This window comes from Mesoplodon mirus (genome assembly GCF_964341445.2).
Source record: "Mesoplodon mirus genome assembly, chromosome: 8".
Classification (NCBI taxonomy): Eukaryota; Metazoa; Chordata; class Mammalia; order Artiodactyla; family Ziphiidae; genus Mesoplodon; species Mesoplodon mirus.
This window is the reverse complement of record NC_138984.1, coordinates 102,395,714-102,421,531: the sequence shown is the minus strand read 5'-3', so window position 1 is coordinate 102,421,531 and position 25,818 is coordinate 102,395,714. Positions and strand designations below refer to the sequence as shown.

General features: G+C 40.3%; 1 protein-coding gene across 2 annotated transcripts in view; it reads left to right on the top strand.

The window, feature by feature from the left end:
• CNTNAP5 (contactin associated protein family member 5) overlaps positions 1-25,818 on the top strand; it is a gene marked incomplete at its 5' end in the record, with an annotated part of 904,555 nt that overhangs the window by 380,229 nt on the left and 498,508 nt on the right. For both annotated transcript variants that reach the window (XM_082630066.1, XM_082630065.1), the window contains one exon: positions 4,123-4,270. In XM_082630066.1, coding sequence (XP_082486192.1) covers positions 4,123-4,270 — 148 coding nt within the window. The remainder of the gene's footprint in view (positions 1-4,122; positions 4,271-25,818) is intronic.

Here is a 25,818-nt window from a genome sequence, read left to right as displayed (position 1 = left end):
GGCTGATGAATGCTGGTAGGCACCGATACTCTCTGCGGGAATCTCTCCACTTTGCCCTCTGTGCGCCTGTGGCTGCAATCTCCTCCGCTACTCCAAAGCTTCCCCCCTCTGCCACCCGCAGTCTCCACCCGCGAAGGGGCTCCTAGTGTGTGGAAACCTTTCCTCCTTCACGGCTCCCTCCCACTGGTGCAGGTCCTGTCCCTATTCTTTTGTCTCTGTTTATTCTTTTTTCTTTTGCCCTACCCAGGTACATGGGGAGTTTCTTGCCTTTTGGGAAGGATGAGGTGTTCTGCCAGCGTTCAGTAGGTGTTCTGTAGGAGTTGTTCCACATGTAAATGTAGTTTGTATTTGTGGGGAGGAAGGTGATCTCCACGTCTTACTTCTCTGCCATCTTGAAAGCGCCCCTCAGTTTTCTTTTAATGAATTATCAATTGGGAAAGTTTTAAGTTCACTATCTTGAAATTTCTTTTTTATTTTTTGCCTCTGTATTTATTCTTTTCTCATTTCTGTCTCATTTCATCTTAAATGAGGATTGGTGTTCCTGCTGTTGTTGTTGCTATTGTATTTTAGTGTTCCATGCTCTCTTTTATTAGCTTTGTGGCTATACCTCTTTGGTTTATTTTTATGCATCTTTGACATTGAAATTTACCTTCAAGTTGACATTATACCATTTTATATATAACCTTAGGGCCTTGCAATTATATATAATTGTAAGGGCCTTACAGTTCTATATAATTATATATAATTATAATTGTATAATTCTGTTTAGCCTACATTCCATCCTTTGTGGTTTTATTGACATATGTTTACTTCTACATTTGCTTACAACATCACAATATACTATTATTTTCCCTTTAAACTATGTATTGACATTTAAAGTGTTTAAGAAAAGAAAGAAAAATAGTCTTATATTTAGCCACCTATTTACAGCTTTGCTCACGTTTCATCCCTTCTTGTACACGAATGTTCCATCTGGAACCAGTTTCTTTAGACTGTAGACTTATTTAGCAATTCTTTTTTTTAAATTAATTTATTTTATTTTATTTACTTTTAGCTATGTTGGGTCTTTGTTGTTGCATGCAGGCTTTCTCTAGTTGTGGTGAGCGGGGACTACTCTTTGTTGTGGTGCACAGGCTTCTCACTGCAACGTCTTCTCTTGTTGCAGAGCATGGGCTCTGAGTGCTCAGGCTCAGTAGTTGTGGCTGGCAGGCTCTATAGTGCAGGCTCAGTAGTTGTGGCACACAGGCTTAGCTGCTTTGCGGCTAAGATGTGGGATCTTCCTGGACCAGGGCTCGAACCCGTGTCCCCTGCTTAACCACTGCACCACCAGGGAAGTCCTATGTAGCAATTCTTAACAGTGGAGGTCTGTAGGTAATAAATTATCACAGCTTTTCTTTCAGTGAAACAGTGCTTATTTTTCCTTCAAATTTGAGAGCCATTTTTCCTGGATGTAGAGTGCTAGGTTGAGAGTTTCCTACTTTTAGCATTTGTTGCTCTCCATTGTTCCCCATGAGAAGTCATCTGTCATTCACACTGTTGTTCAGTTGTTGTCTTCAGCAGTTGAGCTGGCTTTGAGTTGGTGGTAGCTTTAGTGTATCTAGTAGGGCCTTGGGATCCAAGCACCTGGAGAGTAAGGTCTGTCTTTGCTTTTCATTCTGGACTACAACTTCTTGCATTGATAAGCAATGATTGTCTTTGATGTTGTAGGAATATGAACTGATCAATCTCGTGAGAGTTTCATTGCAGCTTCCTTTAGATTCAATCTGCTTCTAGCTTTGTGTGTTTTGGAGGTGATTTTAGGCTGCTAGCTCCAGTAGGGCTCTGGGACCATGCATCGCAGACTTTGAAATCTCATAACTTTGAGACCTTGGGTTTTCTTGAATGTGAGCTTATGAGACTACAAAACTGCAAATAACATGACTCTGGAATAGTAGGACTTTGAGACTGTGAGATGTTGAGATTGCAAGATTGAAAGATAGAGTCAGAAAGAATAAGTCATTTGTCCAGTGTTACAGAGTCACGCCAGGTTGCTGCCCCTTTGGATGAGAATCCAGGATTTCCTCTTCAGAGTACACAGAACCTGAGTTAAGAACTCCTACAAAGGATTTCCATCTCCCAAAATAAACCTTTTTATCTAGAATTATGCAACAAGGATTTCAATATCAGTTTAAGATATATTCAGTCTACAAATCACATAGAACCCAAGACAGGTGCTCCCATTACCCTCAGTGTGAATAAAAGCCTGTTTAAACTTCAGTTTCTATAAGTGATGCTGCAAACACAGGGCCTTTACATGCTTGGCGAGTGGGTTGTAGCAAACACAATTAACAGGGAATCCAGAGAACTAAATGGAAGTCTCCCAAGTTAGGCTGTAGAAAAACATGAAATACCTTCAGTGTGTCTAAAAGAGTGAAAAACTACCAGAACTTCTGGCCATGCCCCAAACTCATATTTCAAAGAAGCACATTTTGAAAAGAGCTACACTCTACAGGGAAGAGTCCTTCCTAGGTGGGCAAGGGATTGAGGAGGTTTTATATTTTCACCTGTTGCTAAAATTGGAACAGGACATGTGGAAGATAAACCTGCTAAATAGAGCCATTCTTTTCTGGATTGAGACAATGACCAAACATTTGACAAATCCACAGACAAGAATGTTGGATTTGAATCTCAAGGAATTCTTCTCCTCCAAGTCATTCTCTTGCACCAGAGTTTTGCTGCAAAGTAGAAAGTGAGCTTCTCCCTTCTTCATAAGCCACTATGTGATATATAACAGTGATTTTATTAATTGCAGAATATCAGAGTTATTAGCCAGTGGGTATGTCGTGTCCAGCAGAAATGTCAGATTGTTCAAAGTACCCTAGATTCACAGATGTTGTGAGGAGACAATCAAGATTGAGGTTTGGATCATTGAAATGGATTCCATTCCATACATACATCCTTTACTTGCTGTTCTCTTTGGCCATTTGAGAAACCAATGGATCTTCTTTTTATTGTTTGGTATTGATATGACATTAGCATGCAGGCTTTATCTGTGACTATTTGAGTCAGAAAAGAAGGTAGATGATAGCTCATTCATAATAAAGCAGGCAAATCAATGTGCTAGCTCACATCCTACCTTAAAGATTAGGTACAGTTGGGCTGATGAGAAAGTTCTGGGGATGGATAGTGGTGATGGGTGCACAATAATGTGAATGTACTTTATACCACTGAACTATACACTTTAAAATGGTTAAAATGGTAAATTTTATTTTATGCATATTTTACCTCAATGGGGGAAAAAAAGATTAGGTTTGAGACTTTGGATTCCATCTGCAGAAAAAGTTCTACTCCAGAAATCATTCATCCAAATGAAGGCTAGGAGGCATAATTTTCATGTGCCAAATATCGCCCATGCTGTGTATGCCTTTGCTTAAACTTCACAAGGAAATGTGAATATAAATTACATAAAAATCAGAGCCTCCTGTTCTCCCTCATGGAGCAATTAACAACGGAGTAGTTGAAAAGTGTGTGACTGTAGAAAAATCATAGGCTTTGGAATAAGACAACTTTGGAATTGAATCATAGACTAATTACTAACCAATTAGATGATTTGAAGATATTTTTTCCTCCTCCTTTCTCTACCTCTAGGCTTCAGATTTCTTTTTAATCTGTAAAATAGTAATAATGATAATGGAAAGTGCTTAGCGTAGTGACTGGCTTCAATTAATGGTAACAATTACTTCTGTGAAAGCCTCTCCTTCTAAGAGGAGACTTTTAAGTTATCTTCCATTCTGCAGTGATTATGAACATTAGGAATATCAGAACTTCACTGTGTTATTTACTTCGTATAGCTTTTAGATGTCATGTCTTATGATTTACTAAGGTTGACTTATTTATAAAATGTGGAGGAGGGAGTTTCTTAAAGAATAATGTGCAGTATCTCTGGAAAAAAAAATACTGTATAGGACAAAATGCAGAATTTTCACCAGAGTCAGATTTCATTTGTAAGATCTGAGAAGTTGAAGATTTTCTCTAAAAGTTTATGGAGCGACATAGGTGGATTTCCAGATATGGTCCTTGAGCTCACGTGAAGGTGCTGCCATGGTGTCACAGACCTCACCTGGCCTCCTTTTCTCCCCACAGACCTTTGCAGGAAACATGAACGCTGACAGCGTGATGCACCACAAGTTACTGCACTCTGTGAGAGCCCGGTTCGTTCGCTTTGTGCCCCTGGAGTGGAATCCAAGTGGAAAGATCGGCATGAGGGTTGAGGTCTATGGATGCTCCTATAGTAAGTACCCACATGGATTATCAACACGTGTGTGTTGGCGATTGGCATGACCCAAGCTGTATCACGGTTACTGACGTTGAGAATGCAATCTCAATCGTTTTAAAGTTATTTCTACACTCTAATGACTTATGCATATTTGAAATTGTGAAATTCAACCCAGAGATAGAAAAACTCTTTTTTTTAAGTCTGTACAAGATTTATTTCATTAACCACAATGTTTAAGAGTGATGCTATACACCCTAATACAGAAGGAGTGATTCAAAATCCATCGAGTTAAAGGTCACAGACAAAGTCAGTGGCTTTGAATCCCCAGTCAGTAAGCATTAGAAAGCCGTTTCACTTGCCTTGGAATGATGACACATAACATCAGTAGATCATTGTTTTGAGAGATGGTACTTATTTTAAAGGTTGGCCTTAAGCTTCAGTAACAGTGTCACCTCATATCCTTTGTAGTCACAGCTGCACCCTAACCCAACTGCTTTGTTTTCTGTGGGGCAGAGAGCAAAATCTACTAGTTCTTAGGTTATATAGGGATGAAGTAACTTGGTGGTGAGAAGATGTTATGGGTTTATCAAAAATAATGTTCAAAATGAAGAGTTCTTGGAGTTTGAGATACCATTTGGCTTTGCAATACTAAAATAATTTAAGTTTAGTTCTTTCCTAGAAGTGCCGTGAAGTATTATAAAACTCTCCCCTTCCTTGTTCTAGAAGGGAAAGAGAAGAAACATTTCAACCCAGGGTAACACATGAAATGCTTCTCTCTTAGAATTATGCAGGCCCTCCATCCCTCTGTGAGTTGTTCTGGCTGAATTTAAGAGTAGAGCTCCATCCTGCAGATAAGGAAGCTTGTAAACACTGGTAGAACTGGCAATCACTCTAGAATAAAATTATGCAGAGAAGATTCCCATCCCTATAACTCTTCTCTGCAGGTTTTATATTGAAATCGAAAATTGCATCATAATGAATTGTTTTTCTGTCTTAGCAGGGACATCTCCTGCTTATAATGCTAAAACCCAGTGACCCCTCATGAATGAACAAACTTGATTACTACCACTTCAATATAAATTAGTCCAAGAGATCCCTGTTTATGGTTACAGGAGTACCTAATGTGTTGTATACTTGTACTGTTTTCCATCATGTGATCTACTGAAGGCTCACATCAGGATCAACTGAGTGCTCCTTAAAAATGCACTTCCTGAGTCCTGTCCCATACATACTGGATTGTGATTTCTTGGGAGAGGGACCCAGAAAGCTGAGTGTTAGCAAGTGCCTCAGGGAAACTATGGACATAGAGTCTCTACTGAAAATAAAGTCCTGCACAGAGGGTAATGACCTGTGAAAAGGTTGTCTTTATCTTGAAAGTACTTTCAGAAATAATGTGTTTTAGAACAGATGCTCCAGCAAACCACTAGATCAAGGAGAGACTGCCTTGCACTCCAGCCCTTCCATCCAAAAGCATAGCCATCTACAAGGCAAGGGTGTGTGTGCTTCCTAACCCAGGATCTGTGGGGCAGCCAGATTCCCATGCTACCTCTTCTCTTGATAACAGTTGTCACTACTGATGTTACCGAATACAAGTTCCTGTGCCCAATGCACAGTGCAGCCAAACAAACAGAAACATTGGAGTTTGGAGCAGAGAAAAGTTTATTGCAGGGCCGAGCAAGGAGAACAGGTGGCTTGTGCCCAAAAAACTCCCCAAACTCCTCAAAGGGTTTCAGTAAAGCATTTTTAAAGGCAAGGTGAGGGAGGGGCGTGGTTGGTTGTTACAGATTTCTTGGTGTCAGAATCCTTTGTTCTTGCAGCTGTCCACATAGGTCACATCATGATGTTCCTGTAAACCTCCAACAAGACAAACATTATTCTCTGTTCTGCAACTTTTTATCTTTAAAAGAGTGGAAAAGTGTTATTCCCTTAAAGGTCAGAACATTGAGAATGGGCTGTCCTGAATATTTCAGGCTATAGACAACGTTCTTAACTTGAAGCAAAAGCAATAGAATACAAAGGTTAAAAGAAACAGATCTAATATGGAGTCAGACTTGTTCTTCCCTATTACACTAGGAGGTTTATTTTTAGGTACAACATGAAGCATTCATGCTGAAATAAAAAGTGTATTTATATTATTACTTCAGCCATCTATTTTGGTGTGATAATCCTATTTCTCTTTAACATGTCCTCCTACATTTGTTTTCTCTGTTCTGTCACTTGTCCTTGTTTTCAATGCCCATAGCTCTGCATGCTTGCACAGAAAGACTCATAGTGTCAAGTTAAATAATAGAGAGAGATAGGGTAGAGAGAGACCTTTGAGCAACACGTTTAGTTTTTTCTGATGATGGACCCCTTTGAGAATCTGATGACAGTGAGGAACCATCACTTAAGAAAAGTGCCTACTGTAATATGCAAAATTTTCTACAAGATTAAAAGGTTCTCAGATCTGCTAAAGCCCAGATCTTGACCAAGCAAAGGGCTCCTGACATTGAGGTAGCTTTGTCCTACATGGACAGCTCTGCATCTCCAGGAAAGTTCTGCATCTAATAAGTGCATACTCTAAGGAGATGAATTACCTTCAGGTAAACAGTGTGAGTGATGGGAAGCTAACACCCTTGGGAAGCTGTTGGACACAGAACACCCTTTTCTGGGATGATCTTCCAGCTGGTACTCTATAATCTTCAATCACTAGTCCTTGGGCTTTGTGCTTTTCCTTTGGGAAAAAAGAACACATCCCTGTCTCTCCAGTTGTATATTAAACCAAAACCTCAACGTGTCTTCTGGATCAAAAATTCCTTTTCAACATCATCTTATCCCCCTTTTTTACTGGTTCATTCTGATAAACATAAAACTTGCCTGCATAAGCCATAAAACAAAACAACAACTACAAAAGCCCAATGGTTCTCTTTACCTACCTGTCTTTCTCCTCTCCCCTCCTCCTCACAGAACAGCTTCTCCCCAAAAGTTGTCTTTAGTTACTGTTTCCACTTCTCCCCTCCCTTCCCACTGCAACTGTTTCCAATCAGTCTTTAGACATGTGGTGGTCAGTTTCATATGTTAACTTGGGATGCTCTAGTCCCAGTGATTCAGCCAGATGCCAATCCTGATGTTGCTGTGATGGGCTTATTTTAACATCTACATCATTTGACCTTAAGTGAAGGAGATTATGCTTGATAGTCTGTGGGTCTGATGCCATCAGTTGAGAGGTTTTAAGATCAGAACTCAAATTTTTCCCTGGAGGCAGAATAATTCCTGCCTGGGGACTACAGTTTCATCTCCTGCCAGAGAGCTTCCAGCCCACCCCTCCTGACAGCCTGCCCTTACAGAGGATTTCAGACTTGCCTCGCCAACCCATACAGTCACATAAGCCAGTTCCTTGCAATGAATCGACCTGTGTACAGAACCTGCTGATTCTATTCCTCTGGGGGTGACCCTGACTCATGCAGACTGTTCTACAGAAACTAGATTAGTCAAGACCACCAATGACCTTCACGTAGCTAAAATCCAGAGGTCACTTTTCTCATTTCACTCACCTCTCAGAAGGATTTGGTTCAATTAGATATTTCCATTTTTAAAAAACCAGCTTTCTCTTTTATCTTGCTCTGTTCATTCTCAGGACTCTGTCTCAGGACTTCTACTTTCTTTTTTAAAAATTTTATTGCAATTTAGTTGATTTACAATGTTGTGTTAGTTTCAGGTGTACAGGGAAGTGATTAATATATATATGTATATATATATATATATATATATATATATATATATATATATATATGCATGTGTAAGTGTGTGTGTGTATGTTCTTTTTCAGAATTTTTTCCCTGATAGATTATTACCCAAGGTATTGAGTATAGTTTGTTGTGCTATCCTTGTCCTTGTCCTTGTTGGTTATCTATTTTATATGTAGTCGTGTGTATCTCTTAATCCCAAACTCCTAATTTATCCCTCCACGCTCTTCCCCTTTGGCAACCATAAGTTTTTTGTCTATGTCTGTGTGTCTATTTCTGTCCTGTATATAAGTTCATTTGCATCATTTTTTTAAAAATCCCATATATAAGCGTTATCATGTGTTATTTGTCTTTCTCTGTCTGGCTTACCTCATTTAGTATGATCATCTCTAGGTCCATCCATGTTGCTGCAAATGGCATTATCTCATTCTTTTTATTGGCTGAGTAATATTCCATTGTATATATGTACCACATCTTCCTTATCTATTCATCTGTTGATGGACACTTAGCTTGCTTCCATGTCCTGGCTATTGCAAAGAGTGCTGCTATGAACACTGGGGTGCATGCATCATTTTGAATTATGGTTTTCTCCAAAGACTTCTACTTTCCATCCACCCCTGCCCCCAACCAGTGCCCGGCTAAATTCACAGGGTTCCATGAATTTGAATGCCATCCATATTCTGATCACCTCCACATCTGTATCTCCTGGCCTGACCCCTGGAATTATATATGCAATAAGTTCGCTGTCTCCACTTGGAAGTCTAATAAATATCTTGAGTTTATTACAGCATAAATAGAACCCTGGACTACCATTCTCTCAACAACTTGCTCTTTCACATCTCCCATCTCAATAAATGGCATGATTCAGCCATTTGCTAGAATAGAAACCTAGGAAGCAGCCTCGATTTCTCCTTTCCCAGAATCTCTACTCCTTGCTGTGCATCTATGGCTCATAGCAGCCCTCCCAGTTCCTTCTTTCAAAACACATTCTAAATCCATGCACTGGTCCTGCTTCCCTGAGTAAGTGCACCTGTCAGTCCTCACCTGCAGCATTTAAATAGACTGCATCCTGGTCATGTCAGTATCTCCACAAACCTGTTTTTCATGCCAACATAGCCAAAGTGATCTTTATAAATAAGAAAGAAAATCATATCATTCCACTGCCTACTTCATTTAAAATTGAAGCTCTTATTGGCAAGTAAAATCCCTTGAGTGTACGTTGCCTACCTCTTTAACTTCCTTGTATTTTTTTCTGTCCATGCAGGCTTTCTTCCTATTGCTGACATATGACAGGTTTTTCCTGTTTCCTAGGCACAGAAGAGTTGTTCCCAGTATTTACATGGTCATCTCCTTCAGTCAATGTGATTCTCAATTCTAATATCACCTCTTAGAGAAATCTGCTTGGGTTAGCCTTCAAAGTGACCTGCACTGATTCCTGTGCACCAACCATTAAGCCACAGTTATATTACTCACTTTTATTTTCTTCCTGGTGCCTGCCACAAACCAGAATCTGGTTTTTTTGTTCTGGCTGACTTGTTGATTGTTTGTCTCTCTGAGTCCCTGAACTAGAATGTAAGTGCCATGAGGGCAAGCACCTTGCCTATTAAATGCCAGCATGCATTAGACACAAATAGGTATTCAATAAATATCTGTGGAATGGATGGATACATATATCAGTTCAGTCTCACTGTCTCAGCATAGGCCACCATGTTATTATTCTGGAATTACTTGCCATTAATACACCCACTGTAGTTTCTAGGGAACTGATTTTTTTCTTTTGCCTCATAAATCTTTTTCTCAAAATTCCATTTGAGTGTGTTGCTAAAGACTGGTAGAAATTTATTAGTTTGATAATTTCTGAAGACAAATTTCTACAATTTTGGAAATCATTAATTCAATCATTTATTTATTTAGTTAACAACATTCATTTAGCACTTGAGATATACTATGATTCATACAAAGCTTTGGGGCTCTAAGGAAAATAAGACCTTTTTCTGGACTTCTTTAAGTCCTGTATTTTTCCTTTGGAACATTCTTTTTTTTTTTAATTTTATTTATTTATTTTTGGCTGTGTTGGATCTTCGTTTCTGTGTGAGGGCTTTCTCTAGTTGCGGCGAGTGGGGGCCACTCTTCATCGCGGTGTGCGGGCATCTCACTGTCGCGGCCTCCCCTGTTGCGGAGCACAGGCTCCAGATGCGCAAGCTCAGTAGCTGTGGCTCACGGGCCTAGTTGCTCCGCGGCATGTGGAATCTTCCCAGACCAGGGCTTGAACACGTGTCCCCTGCATTGGCAGGCGGACTCTCAACCACTGCGCCACCAGGGAAGCCCTGGAATATTCTTTATGATTGCATGTCATAAGTTAATTGTGTACTTTTTTTTTTGGCATCTGTCTCTTCCTATTTGACTCCCATGTCCTGGCTACTGTAAATAGCGCTGCTATGAACACTGGGGTACATGTATCTTTTTGAATTATAGTTTTCTCCGGATATACACCTAAAAGTGGGTTTGCTGGATCAAGCTGCTGCTTTTTTTCTGAAATATCCTCATTCCCCTTCACTGGGATGACCCCTGATGGCCATTCACCACCCAGATCAAATGTCACCTGGTTTCCGACTCCCAGACCCTGTCATGTGACCTCATTTTATGAGCTTCAATTCTAGGTCCTATCTTGTTAAATTAAAATTACCTGGTGCTTCCTTGCCTAACAACTAGTCTCTTTATAGAACATGATGGAATCATGCCCTAACTCTGCTACCTGAGACCTAGATCAGTGTCTGACAACTGCTATATGCTCCCCGGATATTTAATGTTTTGGCTCAAAAGCCTAACCATCCTTACTCATTTCTGAAAGTTTTTATTGTAATTTTTAAAAAATATATATATATGCTTTTTTAAAAAAAATATTATTTTATTATTTTGTTATACAGCAGGTTCTTATTAGTTATCCATTTTATACATATTAGTGTATATATGTCAATCCCAATCTCCCAATTCATCAGTTTTATACTCTTTTTAATGGGTCCTCTATTCTATATATTTTACAGGTAATGAAAATTTTGAGCTTATGAGAATCTTCCTTATATACATGGTTTCTTTACTACCTCACATTTTTTCTCATTGAATAATAGAGAATATCATGGTTGTAATTCCTAAATTGAAGGTGTTTGAAACCTCCTAAACCCATTCTGGTATATTCCATTTTAAAATATCTAGAAATAAAAGCATGTCTCCATTTTCTCTAAGTATTTATGTTTTTTAAAATCTTTTCTCTTTGATTGCCTTCATTCCCTTTTATAAATGTCAAGGTGACTGTTCCACTTTACCAAGGTTCCTTTTGCTTCCACATCCCCAGGGCCATCTTTTTGCCATGGTCACAATGATGTTCAGAGAAACAGATTTCTTTTGTGTGTTCAGGTATGAACACTTGAACAAATGGTCTGCTCTTAAAAAGATGAACCTCCCTGCAAACACTCTTGACTTCTCTGAGCTTCTGTTTCTCATCTATAAATGAGAGTGGAAATTATTTTAAAGACGGCTATGTCATTTTTGAGTTTCGATGTATCAAGCCTTGAGCAGAGTATCTAGCAAAGAATCTGTGCTTAGTAAGTGACGGCTAGTATTAATGTAGGTGTAGATCCATAGAGGACATTCTTTTTTTTTTTTTTTTTTTTTTGCGGTACGCGGGCCTCTCACTGTTGTGGCCTCTCCCATTGCGGAGCACAGGCTCCAGACGTGCAGGCTCAGTGGCCATGGCTCATGGGCCCAGCTGCTCTGTGGCATGTGGGATCTTCCCGGATCGGGGCATGAACCCGTGTCCCCTGCATCGGCAGGCGGACTCTCAACCACTGCGCCACCAGGGAAGCCTGAGGACATTCTTGTATTGCCAGTATAAGTGGTCTTTTTGGGAAACATTAATCATATTCTCTACCAGGCAAGGGCCGGATCTCTGTTTGCTGTTTCTTTCACTTCTGTTGTCATAATCTTTGGGATCTCAATTTCCTGCCACTTTCAGATTCTCTCTCTCTGCTCAAGAGTAGGATTGTGACCTGCCTCTTCATTCTACAAAGACCCAAACACATGAGGTCTTTCCCTATTATGATTACTACTAATTCCATGGAGTAAATATCAATAATTCCATGGTAAACCAAGAAGAGAATTGTCGCATCTTTATAGATAGTTATTTTGAACAAGTTATGCCCTCTTGCTGTCTGTCAAGTTCATTCTGGCTATGCCATGTCTCCCATATATGGATGGATATCTGACAGCCTAGCTTGCTATGTTATATTCTCCTAAGAATTAGTGAATACCTCCTACATTACCATTTTTCTGCCTGTGTCACCTCTATGGTCAATGAGGGCATCTGGTTTTTAAGTTTTCCGTGAGTGTTTTCTCTCTGTGATCAATTTTCAGATTGATTATTCTTTGGTCAAACACATTCATGCTGGTGAACCAAGCAAATAAAGGATATAGGTCCTGCTACATTGTTGAGTTGGTGATATAAAGATGCACACATGAAATGAAGATGTCAATGTAGAATTGTCTTAAATAAATCATCTTTTATAGAGACTGTGATAGAAGAAGAGATGGGAAAATGAGGAGAATTCATGTCTACTCTTCCTGAGAGAGAGAGCCAGTATCTTCCCTATTGGTGTCAGTTATTCATCATTAAATTAGCAATTGCCATTAGAAATGCCACCAGCGTCACCATCAACACCCCCTCCCCCACTGTCAGTTACCATGCACAGTGTGGTACAACACACACGCCAAAGCTCACAACAGTCTTTTAAGATAAGAATTACTACTCCTAGGTATATAGAAAGGAAAACTGAATTTTATAAAGGTGAAGTGACTTTAGATAAATTAGGCAATTTGCATCCTGAGCCAAATATTTTTTCTGAGTGCTAAAAATATGTATTCATTTGCCTGATTGATGTCTCAATTTGGTCATGTCATAAACAGCTCAAATTGAACACATCCCAAAGGGAACTCTTTTTTTTTTTCCTTTTATTTATTTAATTTTTTTATTAGTTTCTGCTTTATAACAAAGTGAATCAGTCATACATATACATCTGTTCCCACATCCCTTCCCTCATGCATCTCCCTCCCTCCCACCCTCCCCATCCCACCCCTCCAGGCAGTCACAAAGCACTGAGCTGATCTCCCTGTGCTCTGCTCTTAATCAACTCTGACTACACTCAGCATCTTCTTGTGGTCTTTCTCATCTCCATAAATACACCAGTTGCCCAAACCAGACCTGAGAATCTTTCTTGAAATCTTTCCTTTCCCTTACCTCCCACAGTAAATTCAACAGCAAGTTCTATCAGTATTATATCCAAAAATCATCCCAAATACTTCCATTTCCTTTCATCATTGCAGTCACTAGCTTAGTTCAATAACATCATCTGTCACCTGAATTTTTAACATAGCAACCTACTTTCACTCCTCTTTTCTTTTAGTCCATTATCTCTGTGACAGCCTGTAGGATCATCATGAAATACAGAGCTGAACCACTTCCTGCTGGAAACCTTTCGATGCCTTCTGCCTGCACTTAGGAACAAAGTCCTATGAAGAAAGAACAGGACTGGAGGACCTGGCCTCTGCCCACTTCACTGGCCTTACTGTCCAGCAATATCCTTTCTTCTCTGGGCTCAGACACTACAGGCCTTTGTCCTGCCCTCTGTGATGTCATGTTCTCACCTATCTCAGGACCTTCTAGCTGGAATGCTCCTCCCTCCCTCTGACTTCTTCAGCTCATCTCTTAATAAGCCTCAGCTTTATTATCATCTTCTCAGACAGATGCCCATTGAGTCTCAATTTAAGTAAGGTTACTCTTATTTTTCTATCTTAAGACATACCATTCTTTTCTTTCAAAGCATCTGTTTGAGCTGTTCTAACAGAGCACCATAGACTGAGTGGCTTATAAACAAGATAAATCTATTTCTCACAGTTCTGGAGGTTGGAAAATCCAAGATCAAGGCACAGCAACTGATGTGTCTGGTGAGGGCTCACTTCTTGGTTCATAGATGGTCATTTCTCACTAAGTCCTAACCTGGTAGAAGCGGCAAGGGAGTTCTCCAGGGCCTCTTTGATAAGGCCACTAACTCATTCATGAGGGTTCCACCTTCATGACCTAGAACCTACCAAAGATCCCTCCTCCTAATACCATCTCATTGGGGATTGGGTTTCAACATGTTATTTATGAATCTTGGGTGAATACAAACATTCAGTGTATAGCAATCACTATCTATCTATCTGTCTATGATCTATATATAGAATATCTATCTCTATCTCTATGTAGAAAAAGAGAAGGAGAAAGAAATTAGATGGACAGATAAATAGATACCTAATAGTTGTTTACATGTGCATTTCATTGTGAATTACCTGTCTCACCTACCGGTTTATGAGCTCCACAAGGTTAAGGACCATACCTACTTAGATACCCAGTTCTCAGCACAGAACAAGGCCCATTTCAATTAAATCAATTAAAATGCTGAATGAACAACTTCCCCAAAGTGGCACAGTCTGTACTGTTCCTATCTCCTTGGGCTTTCCACTATATGTCTGGAAGTATTTAGTCATATGACATGGGGAAATTTTATTAAAGGGAAAGTATCATATTCAGTTTTCTAAGACCCATAATATTTTTTATTTACAAAACCAAAGTGAGCAACCTACAATTCCTGAGCATATGTTGTTAAGATGTCAAGGGACAAAGTTTAGCTGTTGCCCAGTCCAGGAGTTCCTGGGCTAATACTCCTTGATTTTTTACTTGTGTTCTGAAGCCTAACTCTACATAAGAATCACCTGTGGATATATATTTGTAAATACATACTCTGACCGTACTCCATCTAAATCCTAATCACTGTAAGGGCCCCAGCATAAGCATTTATTTTTCTGTTCCTAAGTAAGTGTTAAATGGAGCCAAAATTTAAAACTCTTGCTGCAAAATCCTCTTCAAACTCTGAGAATCAGTTAATCTTAGGCAACACTGTCATTTTCATGTCTGTGATTGCTAATCTTAAGGATTTTCAGTGTCACATAAACACGTTTAAAGGCAGTATGCTGTGGTAATATTAAACAGATGGGTTCTACACTTAAACCACCAGAGATATAAACTTAGATTTATCACCCACCGATTGTATAATCTCGGACAATATTGGGTCCTCTGTGGACACAGTTTCTTTTTTTTTTTTTTTTTAGATGTTGGGGTAGGAGTTTATTAATTTATTTATTTATTTTTGCTGTGTTGAGTCTGAGTTTCTGTGCGAGGGCTTTCTCTAGTTGTGGCAAGCAGGGGCCACTCTTCATCGTGGTGCACGGGCCTCTCACTGTCGCGGCATCTCCTGTTGTGGAGCACAGGCCCCAGATGCGCAGGCTCAGTAGTTGTGACTCATGGGCCTAGTCACTCTGCAGCATGTGGGATCCTCCCAAACCAGGGCTTGAACCTGCGTCCCCTGCATTAGCAGGCAGATTCTCAACCACTGCGCCACCAGGGAAGCCCCCCACAGTTTCTTTGTTGATGAAGGGAATGGTAATAATAGTGATCATTTCATATAGCAAATTACTTAAAATAGTGCTTGGCATGTGAGAAGCATTCACAGAGTGTTAGCTGTGTTCATCATTACCTTCATCTGATAATTAAGCTGGTTACCAAACTTCTCCCTATTTTACCTTTTCCTCCTTATTCAGGACCACACAGCCACCTGTACCTCAAAGGAAGGGGGTAAACATTTTTACATACCAGGTTTCTAAAGGTTCCAACACCTTCATCAGGCCATCTGGAGACTTCAGGCTATGTGAACTTCTGTCCAGGGTCTTCTTTTGAATTTCTTTTAAACAAGGAACACTAATCAATTTTAAAAGCATTATATAAATTCGGATAAGGTATAATGATCTTTCAGGCTTCCCTCATTAAAAAATTACAGCCATCATTTTCTATCTCGTTACCTTCTTTCTACAAAAAACAGACTGGCTCCTATTTGGTTAATTATTGCCAAGTTGTGTCATCCAAAATGCATCAGGCTCAGAGATGAAGTCATATTCTCTTTCCCCATGTAAATTTCTTTGTCATTCTAGCTTCAGCTGCCCTCATCATCTGGGACCATTTATCACACATGGTAGAGACCACAGAGTCGTATATTTCATCCTTGGCATGCCAAGACCCATATGGCCGTATCACAGGGAACTTCAAGCTTGAGTTTATAGCATGCAAACCCTGGGGAAGAGGAGGTATGGGGTGACAGCAGTCAGACCTGGGGGCTTGGGGGCCCCTGTGGAAGCCTTGAATCCCACTTTGGAAATCAGAGCATTTTATCATTCATTGCAACTCTTTCATTCTATAGATAAGGAAATGATGGCCCAGAAGATTACTTAAAAATAAGTTAATTAAAAATGAGATCTGCCTACTCTTCTTTCTCTTAGTTCATCTAGGAATCACTGAACAATCTGTTCTGTGAAGAGACAAATACACATATATATGTAATAAAAACATGTTAAATAAAAAACACTGCAGTATGCTACCTTAAGTCAACTTTTCTGATCTATCTTAAACAGCTTTACTGATCGATTCAGTCTTAAAATCCCTTCAACAGACAATAAACATTACTCAGTAACCACCCCCCCACCTCTGCTCAGCTTTGGAGACAGAGAAATAAGTAACACAACCTCTGCTTTTTTGGAACTTAAGGATTTTAGTAACTTTGAAAAACAGGCAAGTAAATGGTCGTAGTGGTAGTTGAAGAAACCGTCTTTTGTAAGGCTAGTAAATGAAGGGAAAACCCACAGCTAACAAGTTTCCTGATGAATTAATGTCCTGATGCCCAGGGTGTGATTTGACCAACTATATCCCTCTGAGTCCCATGACCCATATGCTAACAGTGATCATTTTAAAGGAAAACATAAAAGGAAAAATGACCTAATACTTAGATCAACCACAGTGTAGCAGTGGGTTCCCACACAAATGCCAAGGGCTTGCCTCCTACAGTTTGTTTTATGTTTACTCCCTGTTGAAATTGTCACGGGAGTGATTTACTGTGATTCTCCCACTGGCCTCCTGGCACTAAGTGCTGTAGATTTTGCCCAGATAGAATCATTAACAAAGAGCATTCAATTTCCCCTAAATGTAAAAACATGATAAATCTTTTATTTTAGACAAAATAACAAATAGTTGGGGGCAGAGGGGCGATGGTAGCTCTCCTCCCATTTTGACACTTATTTAAATGTCTCATTATGGGAACACTTTCAGGGAGCAATTGTGTTGTTACTGAAGCCAAGTTGGTGTGCTCAATGCACAGTGGGTCAAAATAATACTGAAACGTCAGAGTTTGGAGCAGAGAAAAGTTTATTGCAGGGCCATGCAAGGAGAACAAGTGGCTCATGCCCCTCAAAAACCCCAAAGTGCCCAAAGGGTTTCAGCAAAGCATCTTTAAAGGCAAGGTGAGGGAGGGGTGTTGTTGGTTGGTGCAAACTTCTTGGTGCAGAATTCTTTGTTCTTGCAGCTGTCCACACAGGTCAGGTCACAATGCTCCTGTAACTTTTATCTCTATATGAATGGAAAAGTTTTACACCCTCAAAGGTCAGAGCCTTGAGAATGGGCTATCCTGTATATTTCAGGCTGTAGACAACATTCTTAACTTGAAGCAAAAGCAATAGAATACAAAGGTTAAAATAGAAGAAATAGACCTAATATGGAGTCAGATTTGTTCTTCCCTATTATAGTGTGTTGTGGCTGAAGACCACTGAGGCTCCTGTGAAGCAAGGGAGCAGTTTGTAATTGAATTATGCTCTTCTCACAAGGGTTAGCTGCTCAGTAGCGACCTTTGCCTTGATCATTCCTTCTGTGAACTTGTGAACAGGATTTATGAAACATTACCACCCCTCTGCTAAAACCTTCTGTTAACCTGTCTGCACCTTGGGGTGACCATATGTCCCAGCCTGCTGCATATCATTCTAGTCCATGCTTGTCAACTCAGTTTTGTTATCTGCTCCCCTTTTCACTCTCCCAAGTCCCCTCTTTGGGTAATAAGTTGTAGGTATAATTACATTTCCCTTTATTGCATCTTATACCAGCAGAGTGATTCATTTGCCTTGTCAGTGTTATTGTGTCTGAGTCCCTGAATGGAACAGCCCATGTCGCAATGATTTTGCATCTCACAGTTCAGCACAGTGACCAAAAAGAGTATAGAATATACCCAATAACTGCCAATGCACTTGAGAATAAACAAATGGAAAGATTTCTACTACTAGAAGATTTATCTACTAAAAGATTTATTTTAGGGAATTCCCTAAAATAAATATATTCATTTGGCTTAGTCTTGTACGTAGTGAAGAGCTTGGTGCACTGCACATTTTAAGTGTGCTCAGAGTGTTACTGAGTCCAAGCTCGTACTCCTCATTGCACGACAGGCCAATAAATAGAGAGATGAGCTGCTGGGACAAGGAATAGCAACTTTATTCCATAAGACAACAGACCAAGAAAATGGTGGACTAGTGTTCCAAAGAACCATCTTGTCCAGGTTTGGATGCTAGTTTCTTTAAGAGGGGGAGGTGAGGAGAGGAGGTAAAGCAAGAAGGCAGTAAGTTGTTGCACATATTTCCTAGTTCCAGCCAGACTCCAGAGTGGATGGGTTAATTTCTTCCTTCCTGCAGCCATTCACAAGTGGGCCTGGTCAGGATGTTTCCTGTGAGCTTAAATACATGTATTTTAGCTTAAGCTCAGACACAGGAGGCAGGGTTCCCAGACATGGGCCATCATGTATACTTTAAGCTATAGGTAACATCTCTTTAGTGATTCATTTGTAGCAAAAGCAATAGAATACAAAGTTTAAAGTAAAATAAACAGATCCAATATGGAGTCAGATTTATTCTTCCCTATTACAAGAGGTGTCTACAAGTATAAGATTGCCAAGAAACCTAGACGTTTTAAGAAGGCAAATGTGACTGTTGGAGCAAAATGTCTATCTGCTAAAGTTAGGATTAGAATTTAGAGTTTAGATTTTGTTTTTTGTACTACGACTGTTCTTTATGTTGTCTTCTTAAGACCTATTCTGTTTTTCCAAACTGCTCTCATGCACAGACACATCAGAAATTCTGTAAGAAAAGCTATTCTTAGGAGTTGTCATAGTTAGTTTGGAAACTTACATTGTTTACACAGTTCATCTGAGGTTATCATGGGCCTCTGATAAGGCCTGGAAAAGTCACAGAGTTTGTGGAGGATCTTTGTAAATTTGAGTTGACTGTGGAAACCTCTGTGGTCTGTGGATTGCTAACCAAAGCCCTCAAGTGTTCAGTGCAAGTGTATGGTCTGAATAATAATCCCTTTTCTTATATAACGTATCATGAGATAAGCTTTGCACTGTAATTGTATTGAAAATCATGTTTACTGCAAACAGCCCCAGAGTGAGCAGCACTGATTTTCTCAAGATGAATCGATGGTTTCTCTTATCAACTTAGAGCTCCAGCTTTCCTTCTTGTGAGAAAACAGACTTCGTGTCACAAACACACACGAGAGCCTTTTTCAGTTCACTTGGGGATTCAAGCTTGGAGTCTTTTATTCAGTGGAGCCCTTTTTTTAGCTAGTTTGTTGACAAGCTACCAACATCCATCAAATATGCCAGAATATGCCTCCAGAATTCTGTCTTTCTCAGAGAGAAGCTATGACAGCTGGGTCAGCAATTATGGGCCCAGTGAGAAGTCAGCCAAGTACTGACATTTCTCAATACTGCTGGGATGGAGGGAGTGTGTGCTGGATTTATCTTGATCTAAAGGGAGAGGTTTGTGAGCTGGAGGACCTGCCCTTATCCTGAAGACTCCCTGGGTTTACAGTCTATCTAACCTCAATATTCTAGTGCAATCTGCCAATGTATGACCATCTTATCAAACCACAAATTGAGTTCATTATAATGAAATTCTAAAAATCGATTTTGAGAAAGAGGGAGAAATGGTCCACTCCAGGAAGCAAATATCTAACAGCTGTGTTGTGGCTGGCATTGTATGTTTGGAAAAAAAAAAGGAACTCTGATGAGTGGTCACCATGTATTAAGGGCGGGAAAAAGGAAAAAAATGAACACCCAAAAGGCCACATTAGGGCTTGTCACCTTGGCAGGAGACAACAAAATCAGGTAATTCCACTGAGAGGGAGAGGTTTGGGTAGCCAGGATTTGAATGTGCACTGACCAAATAAATAAGATGCAAGAACTTTCTAAAATCCAGAGTTATTTTCTCAAAACCCAAACTGGCCATGCACTTTCCCTACTTTAAATACTTTGACAGTTATTTCTCCATTCATCTCAGTGTACCGTTAAAACTCCTTATTTTATTGTTAATAGGATCCTCCATTACAAACCCCAGACTCTCCCTCCAGCCTCCTGACTCCCCACTGACCTGGCTTTCTTTTACCAGAGAGGTTCTCAAACCTCACTGAGTATCAGAATCACCTAGAGGGCTTGACCACATGCAGATGACTGGGTTCCAAGCCCAGAGTTTCTGATTTCTAGGTCTGTGGTGACGCCCTAAATCCTGTACTTCTAACCAGCTCCCTGGGGATAACAAGGGTGCAGAGAGCACACTTCTAGAATCACTGGTCCAACAAGTCAGACTCCTTGTGGATCTGAAATCTCATCTTCAGGAACAGGAGGCTACTTCCCTCTTCTGGCAACGCCCTTTCTGCACACCTTACCTGCCTAACCTCCGCACATCCCTCGGGACTTAGGCGATGCATTATGTCCTCCTGGAGAGGTTAAGCATCCTCCTTTGGATGGATGAGACCAGGGACCTCTACTGAGTTCACTGCTGTCCACCTGTGCTGACGACCATGCCATGTGGAGCGGGCTCCATAAAGGCTCAAATACAAGAATGTCTGGGTGGAAATTGACCAGGATAGGGCGTTTGAGTTTAGTGGAGGTCATGAGGGCAGGGAGGGCATTCCATGTCTACTCTAAAGATGTTGAGAGCTACTTCTCTAATTGAACTTTGTCTATGAGTATAAGAGCAAGTGCAAAGAGCAGGGGCCACAAAGAAATTAATATCAACCTGTAAGGAAAAGAAAGCTTCCATTCAACAGTATCTTTCCTTAAATGGGAATTTTCTTCCTTATACACACATGCACATACACACTCCCAAGGCATGCCTGATCCTCCCTGGACAGAGGCATGCAGTCTCCCTATCTACGAGGTGCTCATTTCATGTAATCTTCACACCAACCCCCCATTTTCTAATAAGGAAACATTTAGGGCTTCAGTGTCAAAAACTCATTATTGTGTGTATGCCTTTGGGCAAGGTACATAATCTTCCCGAGCTTCAGCTTCTCCTTTTTACAAATGGGGAACAATATGGACCTCCAAGGCTGTTAAGAAGAACTTTAAATTAGGCAAAAATATGTTAATTAGTTTATTTTTCCCCAGAGAATGCTTAATCCAAAGGAAGAAATCTGTACGAGTGGTTTAGAAAAGCTGTGAGAGAGAATGCAGAGGATATATTTAGTTTTGTTAATTATTTTCTTGGTGCTCTTAAAACTATATTCTGAGATGATCACACACTTCTTCATTGGCCAATAGGATCGTTCTTTAACCTTTATGCACCTTGTAACACTTTCTTCATTTTTTTCCTGTTTCTTTTTCATGTTGTTAAAGAGAATCTTGTTTCTAGATGCATGTAAAACATTACTGAAGATATGGATCTCCATAACCAGACCCCATGCTGCAAATTAAGTACCCAAGGAGAGGATCAGGACAAAGGGGTTATGATAATATCTAATGAGGAAAACCCAGCATATGATAGAATTGTTTTTCTTAAGAGCAACACTATAAAAATGTGGTCCCTTATTGCTATCATTTAAAATCTGTGGTAGCCAAGTTTGGAATCTGAATACTTAAATAGCTCCTGTGTCTGGGGGAGTTACTAAGTATTCAGTGGGGGAAAACTTTAATCCTTGTTAAACACATTTTTTACACTGTTTCTCCATCTGTGAAATGGCTGATGAATTTTGCGTGTGACTTAAGTAATATTGCAAAAGTCCAGGGTATTCGTCTGAGTTCTCTTAGTTTGGCAAAGTGTTTCTCTCATTGGCCTTCAGTGGTGTTAGGAGGAAAGCTGCCACCCTTCTGAGGTCTCTAAAGAGAGCCTCTCATCTCTGCTCTCACGAGCATCTGTGAATAACTCAGGAATCGTGTCCCCAGTGGCTGAGTGCATGCCTCCAGAGAAATGAACTCTTTGAGTGTGGATAGGCAACCTGGCTCTTGTAGGGTGGTGGTGGGGGTCATGGGAGAGGAAGTCAGGGGACGATTGGCAGCATCGCCCTCAGACGTAGGTACTGCACTAGGTCACTAAGTCATTTCACAGGAAGTGCTCAGCTCTGAATTAATGAGGAGATTAATACACATTGAAACCCTCTTCTCAAGGGATGCACTGTCCTGCTGGAGAGCTGGAAACGACCAAGTATCAAAATCTGGTTGGGAGGTGAATTATTGAGGGAGTGGCAGGGTGCTTAGTGGGAGACTAGCTCATGGGATGAAGCTGTTAGGGAAAGGGCCCAGCACTAGACGGATGAGCTGGGTGTTAGAGGATCAACCAGAGAGGAGTGGCACTTGGGAAGGTGCTCAGCACACTCAAAACACGGCTAAGGGGCTTCCCTGGTGGCGCAGTGGTTGAGAGTCTGCCTGCCGATGCAGGGGACGCGGGTTCATGCCCCGGTCCGGGAAGACCCCACATGCCGCGGAGCGGCTGGGCCCGTGAGCCATGGCCGTTGAGCCTGTGCGTCCGGAGCCTGTGCTCCGCAACCAGAGAGGACACAACAGTGAGAGGCCCGCATACTGCAAAACAAACCAACAAATGAACAAACAAACACGGCTAAGTCCCATGCGATGGGTTGGATTCCCGGCTCAGCCATTTGCAAACTGTGTACTCCTTTTGCCATAGTGTCCTTATTTGTAAAATAGCAATAATAAAAACAGCACATTCCTCATAGTGTTACTGAATGTAAGAACATAAGTTCATGTGCTCAACACACAGTGAGGCCAAACAAACTGAAACATCAGAGTTTGGAGCAGAGAAAAGTTTATTGCAGGGCCATGCAAGGAGAACGGGTGGCTCATGCCCCCAACTCCCAAACTCCCCTCAGGGTTTCAACAAAGCATTTTTAAAGCCCAGGCGTGGGAGGGGCGTGGTTGGTTGTTGAAAACTTCTTGGTGTTTGAATCCTTTGTTCTTGCAGCTGTCCGCATAGGTCAGGTCATGATGTTCCTGTAAACCTCCAATAAGACAAATGCTATTCTCTATTCTGCAACTTTTTATCTTTATATGAATGAGAAAGTGTTATATGTTGAAGGTCAGAGTCTTGAAAATGGGCTATCCTGTTTATTTCAGCCTATAGGCAACATTTTTAAAGCAAAAGAAATAGAATGAAAAGATAAAAGAAACAGATCTAATAGGGAGTCAGATTTGTTCTTCCTTATTATGATAAATGATTGATAGGATTAAATAAATTCATGCACAAAAAACATTTAGAGAATTACAGGGCTCATGGTGTGTGCTCTGTACATGTTGTCTTAACCACCCCCTGTACACACTTATGTATATGAGTATGACAGACACATAGATACACACTGAAAATACAGCATGCTTGGGGTGGGATGAGCGTTGGGGAGAGAAGTAGAGGATGAGGGGCGAAAGGAGGACAGAGACCAATTGAATTGAATTCTTAGTGCATTGAGTTTCCTGAAGGGCTTTAGCAAAGGTGATGTGAACATGACAGAATGGGTCAGAGGGAGGCTGCAAAAGTTGAATCCGGGAGGGCAGATGTGGGGCTATTTTAAGAATATGGAAAGTGATGAAGGCTTGGAGGAATGCCTGCTCACTGTGATGTGAGGGATACTGAACCCCAGGCTCAAACAGATTTCCTTTATACCATGTTCTTGATATCATCTTTACATCATGCTTTGAATCTTTAGCACTGCAGTAATGCCTTTGGGTTAATGATGGAATGAGGGAATGGAATGTTATTGAGTGACTATTCATTTCCAGGTATGATTTATGTAATTCTCATAATGGCTTTTAAGGTAGGTTTCTCTTAGCTCTATTATACAGATAGGACACTGAAACTCAGAGAAGTCAAGAAAGTTGCCTCAAGCCCCCAGCTAGTAAATAGCAAAACTAGAGTTGAAACCCTGGTCTGTGAGACTTCAACAGTATTTTTTTTTCCCGTCCTATTGATTGGCTCAGTTTCTTTAAGATCTCATGGCAACACGGAGCTGTGTTTTCTTAGAGGTAACCCATGTCATCACTGCTTATAGCATTGATTAAGTCCCTACATTAGCTAGACATCAGAGGGATTGAAATGAAGATCATGAATGCTGGGATGGATTGGAGAGAGAGGAGATAGTGTCTTGGAGTGGAGCATCTGGGTGCTGCAGACTGAGACAACCAGATCAGGGTGTCTCTTGTCAGCAGTAACTCAAGATTCCATGCTTATTATTTATGTCAGAACTCACCTCACTTCCATAGTCATATACAGTGTTTGAGCTTTAAACTGTTCCCATAGCACTGGGTGCTCCCTTCTATTTTGGCTCACAACATATTAGTGTCATGGTCTGTCAATTGTATATGCCATGTTCCCTCACTCAGCACTTAAGCTCCTAAGGACCCAGTTCCTAACCCAGAGTCTGGTGTGGAGCCACAGGGGAGCCATCAGAAGAGACCATGAAGATACAGGTGCAGACTCTGCACCCAAAGAATTTCAAGTAGAGTTTCAGAAGCTGAAATATGGCAGAACAGGAAACTTGGAGCCAGCTTGCATTCCCTGGGCAGTAAACTATTGAATCAAAAAGTGAAATAGCATTATTTTGGGTGAGAACATGGGGTGCCAGCACTGGGGAGGAATGCAAAGTCCTCCATGTATCCTAAGCGCTACTAATACTCCTACTATCTGTTATTGGTTTAACACAAATAACGTGACAGACATGATGGCATCCCTTTGGACAAATTGTCACTTTATATGGATAAGCACATTTAATGCTCACAGCAGTCTTCTCTGAAGGGTGTAATTACCCCACTTTATAGATGAGGAAATCAGGCTTAGGGATGTAGAGATACCAAAGCAACACAGTTAACAAGTTATGACCATCACAGCTTAACATCCATGATCTTATCTGCATTATGATACTCATTATTCTATGATTGATGCCAGCTTGCTGTCTGTAGCCTCCATTTGGTTTTCATAGAGTCTGGGTTCAGAGGACAGAGGCAGGAACATTGATGGGGTGATACAGGGAGAGTCTGAGAGAGCTGGGGATTTGTGAAAATCCCTCTGTACCTGGACTATTTCATTTTAGGGTCTTGGGAGCCATCAGCAAGCTTTTGGTTAGAACCACTTTATTCCAGAGGAATAAATTGTGAAATGGTATTTTTAAATTAATTACAGGAAAAGTATGATTTTGTTTTTATTTTCATTTCAAAATTTCAGCTTTCCAAAGGATGTTTCTATATGCTTAGTCAAAAAAAAAAAACAAAAAACCTTAATTTATCACTGTGTCTGTTCAATGTGAGGATTTTAATTGCTTGGTGAATAATAAAAAATTGAGTTATCCCAAGTACTTGATTTCAAATAAGAATAATTTCACCCCCACACACACCCATTCGCCACCATCCCACCCACATAAGATGGTATATAATGAATCTGTTTTAAGTATAATTAAATAGCCTTAACGTTTTTCTATTATAAAAGTAATAAAAGTTTTTTTGTAAAAGTTTTTATGATGAAAAACTAGGAAAAGTAATGTAAAAATAACCTATAATGACACCTCCTAGATAGAGTCACTATTAATTTATTTTAAAGATTATTTTTTAG